At 37.1% G+C, this 14,286-nt stretch overlaps 1 protein-coding gene across 1 annotated transcript in view; it reads left to right on the top strand.

Annotated features, from left to right (window-relative positions):
- Window positions 1–1,582: 1,582 nt before the first annotated feature.
- LOC134654591 (uncharacterized) overlaps window positions 1,583–14,286 on the top strand; it is a 34,148-nt gene continuing 21,444 nt past the window's right edge. Inside the window, exons 1-2 of the mRNA XM_063510059.1 lie at window positions 1,583–1,854; window positions 5,491–5,633. Coding sequence (XP_063366129.1) covers window positions 1,763–1,854; window positions 5,491–5,633 — 235 coding nt within the window. The 5' untranslated portion in view covers window positions 1,583–1,762. The remainder of the gene's footprint in view (window positions 1,855–5,490; window positions 5,634–14,286) is intronic.

Here is a 14,286-nt window from a genome sequence, read left to right as displayed (position 1 = left end):
AATACCAGCGGGCTCAGCACGGATCCATTTTTATCCACTATCACTAAGCCCGTCACTTTCGCACTTACATACTTGTTAGAACGTGACAGGCATGGTGATAAATGATAAAAATGCGACCGTGCTACTAGGGCTGGCGCTGGCGCCAGGCGCTAGCAGGCGCCTCTATCGGTCAAATTCGGCAATACAAGCGTCATTCGTTCATTTCATTTTGTCTGACTGGTAATGTTGGCTAAACTTAATCACAAAGTATTTTGCATTTTGAAATGAATATAAAAATGCAAAATACATCTCGAAAAGTATTTCAAATAAAATACAAAATGTTTTTTACTAAAAGGCATTTAAATGCAAAATACAAAATAGGTATTTTGCATTTTGTATTTGCATTTTAAATAGAAGTATTTCAAATAAATCGCATCTCTGCCATCCAGAATCATTTTTTATACCAAAACAGTGGACGGAATCTATATGTGTTAGCTCCAAAAAATGCTAAAGCAAAGTTCAAAACATCTTTCATCTAGGATTCTAGGCAGAGCTATGGTTCACACTAGTATCTTCTTAGTAGTTTGTGGTTCACACTTCACACGTGTATTAAGCTATGGATAAAAAAAACAACGAATATAAAACTACGATTTACTGCCGCACCTGCCTTGTTCACCTGCGTTGATCTAGCACCCTCAGGCCAGACCTCCCACTTATTTCGGAAGCTCAATACTTTTTAGGGTGGGCCTAAGTTTGCCACAAATGATGAAGTCAATTGTACCTACCGTATGACGTCATAGCCGCTATAGAGAAGTACATATTTTGCAGGCCTAGAAAGAAGTCATTTTTATTTAAGGTATTACGGCTTTGGAACAAAGGTGGAAGACTAGAAATTGAAAGTTCTTAGAGCTATACGAAAACTACTTCGAAAAATGAAACCAAATTTATCAAGCTATTTCCTACCTTAAGTTTTTTATTATTAGGCTAACTAGCGACCCGCCCCGGCTTTGCACGGGTTAACAAATTATACATAAACCTTCCTCTTGAATCACTCTATCTATTAAAAAAAACCGCATCAAAATTCGTTGCGTAGTTTAAAAGATCTAAGCATACATATATACCTATAGTATAGACGGACAGACAGCGGGAAGCGATTTTGTTTTATACTATTTAGTGGTTATTTGAACTCGTATAAAATATAAATTTGTAAGTTGTCTCGTGCCTCGTAAAAATTGCAAACAATAAACGATTACTTGTTGGTGACGCAAGTAAGACAGGAGTAAGTAAATATCCGGTAAAAGTGTAAACTCGCACTTCTGGTTTCTAATTTATTTATCATATTCCACTTTTCCCTGAAGTTGGGGAATAACGTGTGTCATGGCAATTTTGGGCATAAACAATTGCTGTAGAACCATAAAGTTAATTGTATTTCCGATAACTGTATGAAAGTTATTCTTCAGCATGATTTCATTTTAATATTAAAGAAATAAATTTTATAGCTTGTCTTCATTTAAAAATTATATAAAATATTTAAAGTTTTTTGGTTTACGTTATATTTTTGTCTATGGTTTTTACCGTTGTTTCTTTCTATTTTTTTGGCATTATGGTGATATGTCAAATTCCGAACTAAACTTGTCTGGGACGTTTCGTGTTGGTTCTTATAATATAATATCTTTTCTTTATTATATTTACAGTATACGATTTAGTAAATGTAGTTATTTCATGTAAATTGTTTGTGATTTCGTACTAAGTGCCAAATTGATGTCTCGACGAAATTGGTATTATGAATCAGGGTGATCAAAATATAAACAAAGATATGATCGATTGTGATTTAATCGACGTGGAATCTTTGGATTTTTCCGATGAACAGACATGGTAAGAATGCATATATACTATCCCGGTACTAGATTTTGTATGCAGGACATAGTTTTTTTGGGTCAGGCATGCTGAGTCTGTTTGACATTTTAACTTCCTATTGGTACGAATTTGGCTTGTTGCACTCATTACTTACGATATCCAGTATTACCAGTGCTACTCATATAGAAACCTGTATTTGTGGATGATTCAGAAGGTGATGTAAAGCATGCTTTTTATTTATATCTGTTATCATCATTATATTATGTAAACAATGCTAAAATAGTGGGTAGTTTAGTATTTAGTCCACTTTCGACACTGAGTCACAAGTAATGTAATGAGATAAAAGTGGTTCAGTTTTGAAACAATTAGCAACAATTCAGTTGTTTTGTAAACAGAGACTGTAAGACCTTGACTGATACACAATGTTTTCATGTAACCATGTAGGTCACCATAATAATAAAACTGTAGAAGTTACAAATGTTACACTGTAACAGGCCTTGAAGTCAGACTAGAACCTATTACAAATTATGTTACTGACATATTCTTCTCTCTGTGTAACAGCATTTATAGTTGGTCAAACCAAATGGACACTAAATAAGAACAAAAAAAAACTATACTCATCCTTTTCTTCTGGGTGCTAGTACTAGTGTAAGACAAAGACAGTATGATTCTCTCTGCCTATGTTTGAAATGAGACGGTCCTTTGACAAACTATATTTATTTATAGACTGACAGGGTAAGTTGAATGTAGGGATGCAGTGATCAGTGCTAAAGCATACCAAACAATAATGCAACATACAGTTATAATAATTTATGTTAAGTTTGTTACCACAGTCATTAGATAATGGGTTCATTGCATCCAATACCCAATTGCATTTAGATATAAGTCTGATGTGAAACTGAGATAAGATCCAAGATAAGACAGAATTGCTTTGATCGCAAACCTTTATTGATAAACATGATTATGCATACAAGGATACATAAAAAGACACATAAGAAAAAAAAATCATGGCAATCTTTTCTAGGAAACTTTCACGTTTTGTGTCTTGGTACAAAACTCAAATTAGTCTGTGGCCAATGTTGTTGTTGGAATATATTTTTCTATGAAAAATCCTACTTCCTGAAATGTTTCCCAGTTTTCTGTGGAGCACCATATCTTCACAAGTTTAACTAAAATAACCTGAAAATCAATTATTACAAGCAATTTTACATAACTTGAACAAGACTATTTCCTAATACAGCGTTTTGCATTTATTACAAGCTTTTATTTACTTTCACCTGACCGTTGTCTGTTTGTCGGTCTGTAATCAAATCATGCAAGTTAAATTTGACCCACTTCCCGGTTTCCGATGAAGCTGAAAATTTGCATACGTGTGTAAGTCGGGTAGATATGAGCGCCGATAGGCATATAGCCGGCGGCGGCGCGCCGGTCAAAATTGGTCGGCGGCGGCGGCGAATCGGCGGCGTGGCCTTGAAACACCTTCGATTAATGAAAAAAGAATTTTAACCAAAATTTTACCGAAAAAACATGTTTTTGCTCTAAGGAAGTTATGAAATAAATGCATTTTTTATTTTCAAGGATAATTTATTGAATAATGGTACGAAAAAAATTGATATCGTATAAACTGGATAAGCGGTATCGCGTGGCATCAGAGGCGGTCTTAATCATGGCGAGGCTTTGGCAGGAAGATCTTAGCGAGGCCCTTATCTTTTGTGCTAAGGTAAAATTTGCGGATTGACTGTATCAGGGAAACGTCTTGTCGACAGTCCAAAAAAAAACGAGCTCCGTCATTAACCAATATCGACCCAACAAAACCGATTAATGTCAAAAAGTGAGGCCCAACGCCGAGCTCCATGTAACACCGAAGACTTGATTTCGACGCCTCCCAATGCGAGGCCAGAGGATAAGCTGCAGGTAAGCATACAGCTAAGAATCGAACGCCAAGTGTAAGCTTGGCTGACGGCTGAACGCCTGGAGCGCCGATTGCGGCGCGCTTCTGTGCGAGGCCGAGCTGCAAGAGAGCAGAGCGAGGGTGCAAGCCGATAAAGACTGAAGCCATAGTGTTAAAGATATGGAGCTTTCCTGCGGGCGCATTCGTGCGACGCCAAAGGCCGAGCTGAAATGGAGCTAAGATCGGATAAGGACCAATGCTCAAGCGTTTTAAAACAGGCCGAAAGTTGAGCTCCAAACAGGGCCAAAAACTTGCAGGTTCAGATAGCGGCTTAATGCCATGCGAGCGGTGCAAGGCCAAAGATTGAGCTGCGAGAGAGCAAAGCTTGAAATTTCAACAGTGGCCAAGTTTAATTGAGAGCCGATTCCGACGCCCTTCCATGCAAAGCCAACGGCCGGACATTTGGACGTGGAAACGCTTAATATCTCAAAATTAACCCCATTTTATACCTTTTAAAAACGTTTAACCATGCTTGCAATGGTTAAATTCGCGGTAAATGACGGATGGTTAGCTGGCAAAATTAGTTATGCATTGGATCGGTAATCCAAAGATGTGGGTTCGAGTCTCACGTTAGCTAGAGTTGATCACAGTAAATTTTTTCATTGTGATTGACATGTCTAGTGTATATATACAATCTATAAATTGTAATGTGGAACGTTCCACAATAAAAATGGAAGGAAATCAGTATGTTTATTATAGGCGGATTAGACTCTCGCGCGAGCCACGAGACGAGCCGCGAGCCGCGCCACGAGACGCGAGTGTAAGCGGTGGGCTCGCGGCTCGTCTCGTGGCTCGCAAGCTCGTCGAGCTAATATAATTTAAACACTAATGGCACGGCATAAGGTTTATAACCGAATGACAAGCCGAACGCGAGTGTAAGCGGTGGACTCGCGTCTCGTGGCGCGGCTCGCGGCTCGTCTCGTGGCTCGCGCGAGAGTCTAAATTGGGGGTTACAAGCATATTGATGTTAAAATTGATATTAAATAATTTCGTTTCCCCAAGACTAGTAGCGCGGTTACTAGACAGATAAGTTTGCATTTGCCTTCGATATTTTTGAATTATATAGGCCTAAAATACCCTTTGAATGCCTATAAACTATTCGAAGTGGCGCCGTTAATGATCTAAACTGGATTAAAAATATATTATCTGATTCTGAAAGCAGTAGTAACTACCAAGGTCACGCCGATGCCACGCCGATAGCGCAGCGTCGGCGGCGGCGGCGCGAAAATTTTGTCGGCGGCGGCGGCGCGCCGGCGCGGCGCTCATATCTAAAGTCGGGTGACAATGCAATATTATGGTACCATGGAGCTGATCTGATGATGGAGACAGGAGGTAGTCATGGGAACTCTGTGATAAAACAACGGAACCTAATTGTGTTAGGGGTTTTTAGAATTGTCTCGATGAGTATAAGTTGTCTGTGGAAAAAAAAGTACAGTCAGCGATAAAAGCTTGTACCAAAAATGAAATTTTTGGCAAGAACTTATTTTAGTTTAAATTGGAAGCCATTTAAAAAAGAGAGATATTAAATTAAATTAAATAAGCCTTTTATTGCTGCTCTACAGTGGTAGCAATGTTAGGTATTTCTTTTCCGGCGATTGGGTTTTGTAACAACAGCTTGTCTTTCGACAAAGGCCTAAAAAAAAAGAGAGATATATGGGACTATAAATAAAATTAAACCAATATAACATTTTTTATTGTTCCAGGCTCAATACTGCTCCAGAAGATTCTGGTGTGGCCTTAGACATAGTTGACTGGCAGCTGTCCTTCGACTGGCCGTTCACGGAGGATGATGACTATCTTAAGATAGAAACGGAATTGTACTCGGTGCTGGATCATTTACTCAAAAGTAAGTGTTTTATCTAGGATTAGGGCCAGTTGCACCAACAACAATTAGCAAAGAGAGATGCATATAATAAAATTTAGCAAACACTTGGACAGTGACAAAGTTTGGTGCAACCAACCCTTAGGCCCATTCCAAATTTTAATGTTTATTTTGACAAATCAAAATAACATTTGTCTTGGCTAGTTATGATGCCTTGGCGGCTAGAAGTGAAACTATCTCAATTCCAATTGCCTAAAAATGTACTATCATCTAAGTAAACACCCAAATTCCAAAACAGACAAGTATTTACATTCATAATATCCGTGGGATAGTTAATGCAACATAACAATTAAGGTTTCCAAGCGATATTGCAATTGCACAAAAAAAAACTTGCAACTCTTGCATTGCTACTGTTACTGAGAATAATAGTAGTTTTTGATAACTTTGCATATTGAATGTAATCTTAGTTCTTGTATAAGTAATTAAGTATGGCTCTTATAGTAGGTATTATTTCAATATTGTGACGCCTGAAAAGCTACGGAAGTTATAACTTCACTTCTTAACTATAGTACACGAGATATAATTCTCCCAAATCTCTCAAAAAAATTGTACAACAAAATATTTTTCGTCATCTTTAAAGATCTTAGTTATTGTGTATAAATAATACCAGTATTGGGTACTGGCCTAAATTATCATTCACAGTTTATAACAAAATCGGAGTAACCCTTTAAAACGCCACGCCTATTATATACAACGCACCTTATCTGAATGCACGAAGGTTAATATTTAAGTGTATCCTGTGGCTTTGGCGGTCAAAGGTTTAAAGTCAAAACAAAAGGCTAATTAAAAGTGAATTATCTATGCGCCAACGCACAAATGACGGCTCGGATTTGCGTCGCTCGATGCGCCTCATCAGCTTCGAACAAAGATCCGATTCCATATACTAACAGAAAAAACTCTATTACCTTGGTGGACCTTATGTGTTTGCAATTACTATTGTGAATGTGGTGAATTGTGGGTGATGGACTGATGGTATAGGGTTCGGGTAGAAGTGCTACTAACTACTAACTAATGTTAATCCATCGTCATGAGAATCTGCAGACCGATAACTCAAATCAATAAGGAGAATAACCATCTGAAATATCGTTATTTTCCTAAACGATTAAATGTTTATGCTAACTACTTAAACTAGTTTGTGGGCCCAACTTTGTGAAATAAAACTTTCTATATCGAAACATATTCTTATATCTTGGTATATCGAAACTAGACAGCAGTAGCCGCCCCCAGTCCAGGTCCATTCATAAGTCACATTTGGTTCAATGCCAACCCGATTATCCAATTACAATTGATACCTATACGTTTGTACGGCGACGTACTTGCATGTCTAAATGTTTTAGTACTGCTAATTAATTTACAATAACAGGAAAAGTGGTAAACTTTGATCTGACCAAGAATATCATGTACTTAAAATATTAGCGAATTGTAAACCCAGTATTTATGTTTACACTGTTTTGGAATTATTTGTAACTTTATATATTTTCATTTATAAGAAAATAGATGCTGTGTACTTGCAGAAAGTATTTTTGGTAAATACACAAAACCAATACCATGCCAAACGACATACTTAGTAAAAATTCCCATTAGGGAAGGCACTAAGTTACCTACAGTTACACAAAGTACAAACAGCAACAGTCTTAACTGTCCATCGGTGGACCTTATGCCTTTTGTAATAATGTTTACGAACTGTCAGTTAACAGTGTGGGCGATGGTACGAACCGTAATAAATTAGAAAATTAGTTATTTCTCAGATTTAGCATGTTATAAGACATTTATATCTTGGAAGAATTTACTATTCACTTTGGAAGAATTTAATATGCACCATCCTATTGTCTTCGGTTACCGCGATAGTTACTCATGAAATAAAACTACATATTAAAACGGATTATATCGCGTATATTGCACCCGTTGACCACGAACGCTGTAAAGTGTTAGAAACGTCGGGATGTAGAATAAATTCAATATATACCCGATATGATCCGTTTTAATAGTTTTATTTCATTAATATACACCGTTGGTAACAGTTCATTTACGATCGAAGGGAAATGAGTAGGAAATCGCGTGTTAGTCGTTTTCCCATACTAGTGATAGAAACGTAACCTTCTTGTAGGAAGCAAAGCGTAACTTGATTAAGTACCAGACATTCTAACTCACACTTTTTAGTTGGGCTTAACGTCATTATTCAGATGAGTTTATATGCGCGTGAAGTTCGTTTTTTACTGTTTATCTACATGTGTAATAAATATTACATATTATTTCCAGTATTTGTCGCTAAATGTTCAATCTCTATAGATAATATAGATATCACTACATAGTATAAAACAAAGTCGCTTCCCTCTGTCTGTCTGTATGTATGCTTAGATTCTCTAAAACTACGCAACGGATTTTGATGCGGTTTTTTTAATAGATAGAGCTATTCAAGGGGATGGTTTATGTATAATATGTTAACCCGTGCGAAGCCGGGCCGGGTCGCTAGTAAACTATAAAGTAACCCATTTATCAATCCGGGCGCCAGGGCAGGACGACACCGAGGATAAAATGGGTAGCTATAGCTGTAATTATTATGCACTTTGATTGTCATTTCGATTGTCTGTCCTGCGCTCCGATATATTTGAGGGCACCTGTAACAGGACTTTAAAATGTCCATAAAAATCTCGCTTTAATTCAAAACGTTTGTTTAAAACAACGAATTCAACGCCAACGACGTTTCTTGTTTATGTGTATACGACCCGCCCCGGCTTCGCACGGGTTAACAAATTATACATAAACCTTCCTCTTGAATCATTCTATCTATTAAAAAAAACGCATCAAAATACGTTGCGTAGTTTTAAAGATCTAAGCATCATAGGGACAGACAGACAGCGGGAAGAGACTTTGTTTTATACTATGTAGTCATTGTGATGCTTTAAGTGAAGACTGCAACACATCATGTTTTTATTCCAATAAATACTAACGCCCTTGTTGGCTCTGAGCTACTAGGAATTGCACGTCCAGTGGTTCACGCATGCTCGTCTCATAACACACAACCTTGTCGGACTATATACAGCTTGGCTAGGGCAAATACCACTTTATCTCAGCCATAATATCGCGGAAACGTTGAATAGCCAGGTACCTATAAACTTAGGTTTAATACGCATAGGTCTAAACTAAATAGTATTTTCATTCATACACTCATACATATTCATATACACATACGCATTGAGAATGCTTCGTTAATCGAAGAACAACTAACAATTATTGATGAACACCCAATCAATACTGATTTCACTCAGTTGCTCGCATAAATTTAAATACAGTTGGTATTACGTTGGGCTTCAACTTGTGAGCCTTACCATAACACATAATAGGTAGTAGACATACGGTGAACTGTTTAAGGAAACCTGACAGAGATTTATTGAAGTTGTTATTTATACCGCTGATTAGCTTTTATACTAGAAAGAAAAAGAAAGAAGTTCCTGCACTAAAAAATACAAGAACGATTGTATTGTACAGGAAGTTGTCATGCCATGCATGAAGATATTGGTAATACTTACCTTGTTCATACAGACAATGCATTTGAATCTCCTTTAGGCACTCCTACGCGTCGATTATTCGAACTTCACTCCATATATCGTTACGTTTCACTTTTATATCCGCGCAAGATAAGGTCTAGAAAGCACTTTATGTAACGGTAATACGGTTTATAATGAATTGGCAGTTGCGAGAGGCTTTGATTGATTTTTTTATTGGCAAGACCTATGGCGTCATATTGAGTCAGCATGGTAGTGAAAGTGCTCGTGGAAGGTGCTTCCGATTGCAATTATTGATAATTGGTAGTTGTTACGAGGGGTGTTCAAAATATTCTCGGTATGAGAATGAAAACAAACAAGTACGAAAAGTTTGATATTTTTATTTTTCAATATACTCCCCCCCTATGTTCATACACTTAAAAGATCGATCAATTATTTTTTTTAATCCCTCGTAAAAATATTTTTTATCTTTCGTGTAAAAATGCTCCTCCACTGCCGCCTTCAATGCTTCATCGTCAGAAAATTTATTTCCACGCAGATCCTTTTTAAGATTGGGGAGCAAAAAGAAGTCGCTGAGGGCTAAGTCCGGACTATACGGTGGGTGAGTAACAGTTTTAAACCCACATTCAACAATAGCTGCCTTGGCAATATGAGCAGTATGGACGGGGGCGTTGTCATGCAGAAGCAGAATACCTTTGGTTAACTTTCCTCGCCTCTTTTCTTTAATTACATCCTTTAATTGACGTAGAATGTTAGCGTAGTACTGTCCTGTGATATTTACACCTTTTTCTTTATAATCGATTAGTAATACTCCTTCACAATCCCAAAATATCGTGGCCATGACCTTGCCAGCTGAAGGGATGACCTTGAACTTCTTGGGATGAGCTGAACCCTTAATGTGCCACTGCATGGACTCTTGTTTACTCTCTGGGTCATAATGATGAACCCAGGTTTCATCTCCAGTAACTATTCTTTGCAGCACCTCATCAGGATTTTCACCGCACAGGTCAATAAAATCGGAACAACAAGCTACACGCATGTCTTTTTGAAGCCGAGTCAGCATTCGCGGAACCCATCTTGCACTTACTTTTGACATATTAAGATGGTCATGTATAATATCATGTACGGTACCAATAGAGAGATTGGTTACTTGTGCTATAGATTTTACCTTCACTCGACCATCTTCCAATATAAGTTTTTCCACTTTATCAATATTTTCTTGTGAAGTAGCTACTACAGGCCGGCCAGGTCTAGGGTCATCTTCAATACTCTCCCTTCCGCGTTTAAACTCGCTTGACCACTTTTGAATGGTAGATAAAGAAGGAGCAGACTCACGGTAAACACAGTCCATTTCCTCTTTTATGGTTTTTTGATTTTTACCCTGTTTTGTCAAGAATTTTATCACGCATCGATGTTCTAATTTAGTTAACATTGTCAATTCGCACATGATGTTCATGTTTGTTCAGCAATTGCAGAAAAACAAAAGACCATCTCGGTTCGAATTATACTTTTTTTTAATGTCAATGAATAAACCTTAGCGGCCAGTAACGAAAGAAATTTTAGAAGAGGTCGTAAGATATCAATACCGAGAATATTTTGAACGCCCCTCGTATATGTATGTGTCTGTATAGCTGTCAGTGTATGAATAGGGATGGGAGCTATTTTACAAGATTTATTAGCGATTACATGTGACGGAGCACTAACAAGCTGAGATAAATTATACATTTCAGAGCCTGATGATTGCGTTTTTGTTGTATCGTAAAGCTGGGATCAGAGCCCAGGCTCTGATAATGGAAGCTCTTTGGAAGTCTGTTATAAATTGGAAATTTTTTAGTTTGTCTTTTATAAGTTTTGTAGATCAATTGATACACAGTAGCAGTTCCTGCAATTCAAATTAGTCTTGAGGGGAAAAGCGTGCAGGTGCAGAGTCGTTAAAATACTCATTCCCGCATTTTTCGGAATCCGGACTGTACTTTATTTACATATGTATTTTTAAATGCTTCTAGCTAGCGTGAAAATACAATACAATACAAACTAACCAATACTAAGGCTAGTGAAATCGCACATCGAAACTCGGTGTAAAGTTGCAAGCCCACACGCTGCGACCTCGAAGAAAGCGCCTCGGGCCGGCAAACCGCGACAGCCGCGGAAAGTAACGACCCCATTAACGCCTGTATTGTTGGAGCACCCAGGTCCACAATTACAATACTATTTGCTAGTACGAGTAAATAGCTTTTTATTACCTAGGGGCTTTCCTTTCAGACATTAATTAATTTATTATGGTCATCCTCTATCCACACTGAGTTATTTAGGTTTAAATTCAGTTAGAAGTCGACTGACAATGTGACTGTGTCAGATGAGTCGGTTGCCATCTAAAATATCTTTACTACTAATTCAATATGCTCAAAAATAACTTAAACTTATCTTCAAGATACTGAAATGTCGCCCGCGGTGTTTCCGGACCGATACGACTGTCAAACCTTCAAGAAAAGAGCGTACACTCTAAAAAATGAAGACCAACTAAGAGCAGTTTTCTCTTAGTTGACGTTAAGTTAATTATAACAATAACGATCTTATATAAATCAAAGAAACCTGATTACTTAAAACAATAAGTGTATCTGTGATTGAACTAATAAAGTAGGTATGTTATTAATCCCAACAATTGTATACTTTGCATCTATCATTAACTTGTTGGCATAATTATGTAACGTAGGTTGATTCAATCCTTAACAAATTAATTAAAACAGATAAATATGGTAATAGTTATGAACATTTTAATAGTTTATGTGATTATTTTCTCTTTGTTGATTTACATAAGACTTGGTATTTTAATCAACTAAACATATAATATTTAGAACAACGAAGATAAAACATTCAATCCCATTATGATCAAGTTATTGTATTAATTACGAAACTAATATTCCATTCTATTAAGAATTATTTGTTAAATCGATTTTCTTCATAATTAAATTAAATAATCAGTTAATCCGTTCAATCAAGAGATAAGTAGGGGGGCGCCGGTGCACCCGCGGTCCTCCCCGCCCGCGCCCCTGCGGCGCCTGTGACCGTGCGAGTGGGGAGTCAGTCTCAGCCTCGACGTTCAACATTCAACTACTTAGTCATTCAAGTGCGCGTCAACGAAATAAACTTTACTTGTGCCTTTATTTCACGGCAAGCCTGGAACAGTGAACGTGTTACCTTTGCTTTGTGTACCTAATGTATAATAGTGTATGTGCAACATGGAGCAAGTGCTAATCGCGGCGACGGGAATAAAAGGCGCGGGGACGGGCCGGGATGGTTATGTGGGAATCCCTGTTGTGGACTAATGAGACCCCAGGCCTACCCAGTAAAACCCCTGTTGGCTGCCTCAAGGCTTTAAAGCGAGGCACGGGAAACGATCGGGACCATGCTTCCGAAACCCCGCCAGCGGCTGTCCGAACTGCGGACTCGACTTCGGAGGAACTGTTTCCCTTTACTTCTCTAAGAGTGCGCCATTTTTTGCGCATTGGCCATCCCAGGGACCCTCGTGTAGGCGACAGACGTCCCCGAGCCTGCCGCCAACGGGTACCCATATAGTGATGGGTAGGACATCAATTTAAAATGAGTTTGTATGAGTACCTCATTTTCTAAAATGAGGTGTTACAATGTCTTACTTCAAATGAGGTGAGGTACTAGCATATTTTCAGCGTCGACTATTCCATTAATTCCAACGGACAAAAATATTTAATGTATATACATATTTATGTATTCATCACTTCCTTTATAAATAAATAAATAGTAGCATTTAATTGGAGTGCAATTCTGGAGGTTAAGAATAGAACTTTTAGGAGAAAGATAATTTTAGAATCAAGTAAAATGAATAGAGGAGTGAAGTAAGACATTTTTGCTGTACGAAGTACTGCGACAAATTAACAAAATGAGTGGTACAAATGAGGTGCCTCACGAGTGAGCGACTCAACACTATACCCATAAGGGGGAAATCGACGGTTGTGCGCCAAACGGTCATTATATTTGTAGCCCGTTTTAAATGTTAATTATAATATATATGTAAGGTATGTAAAAGAAAGTTCGATTTTTAAATGTAAAACGTTTAGTTTTCTAAATGTTTAGATGAATAAATAACATCTTATTATATATATTTTTTGTTTTATTCATTTACCCCCTTTTCATAAAACTTTACTTTGTTAAATTTGAATCTCAATTGTTTAATTAGTTCAACTATGAAGCTGTTGTTGTGTTTTATTGTACTAGTACAATTGATGAAGAATGGTATATTGTACTAGACAAGCTTCATAGTTGAACTGATTAAACAATTGAGATTCAAATTTAACAATTTCTTAGTTCTGGCTAATAAGATGCATAAGTCGATGCAATCATGTTCTTAGTTGAACTTATTAGGGTCAAATAGTTGATACAGTAATTCTTCATGTTAACATTGATTTACATCTTAGTTGAAATGATTAAACAATTGAGATTCAAATTGAACAATATCTTAGTTCAGGCTAATAAGGTGCATTAGTCGATGTAATCATGTTCTTAGTTGAACTTATTTGGGTCAAATAGTTAATACAGTAATTCTTCATGTTAATATTGACCTACATCTTAGTTAAACTGACTTGTTTGTATTAGTTGGTACAGTAACTTATCATGATAATAATTATCAAGCCCTTAGTTGATCTTTCTAGCAGGGATCGGAACCGGTTTTTTGCAAAAACTTAGAAATAACCATATTTTGCGAATTATTTTATACTAGAAATGTAGGACTCAGTTGTGTTTTTAGGTTACGACTTCGTATTATTAGATTGCCCAATTAGAAATGAAGTAATTAGCAAAGAACGAAAAAATACCGTTTCCGTTCCCATACAAAAAATACCGGTATCCGATCCCTGCTTTCTAGGATCAATTAGTTAGCATAATTATTTTTCGTGTAAATATTGAACAAGATCTTAATTGGTTCAGTTACATAGATATAGTAATAGCAATCAGAATTACCTTATTTGATGTGTCTAAGTTCTTGTTAGGCTCGTATGGAATCAAGATGCTTGATTACGACTATCAAGATATTGATAGGGCCAACCAAATTTTTTTTAGAGTGTACTGCCATCTTAAAG

The sequence above is a fragment of the Cydia amplana genome, chromosome 15 (genome assembly GCF_948474715.1).
Source record: "Cydia amplana chromosome 15, ilCydAmpl1.1, whole genome shotgun sequence".
Classification (NCBI taxonomy): domain Eukaryota; kingdom Metazoa; phylum Arthropoda; class Insecta; order Lepidoptera; family Tortricidae; genus Cydia; species Cydia amplana.
Note: the sequence above shows the minus strand (reverse complement) of the source record. Positions and strands in the feature narration are given on the sequence as shown.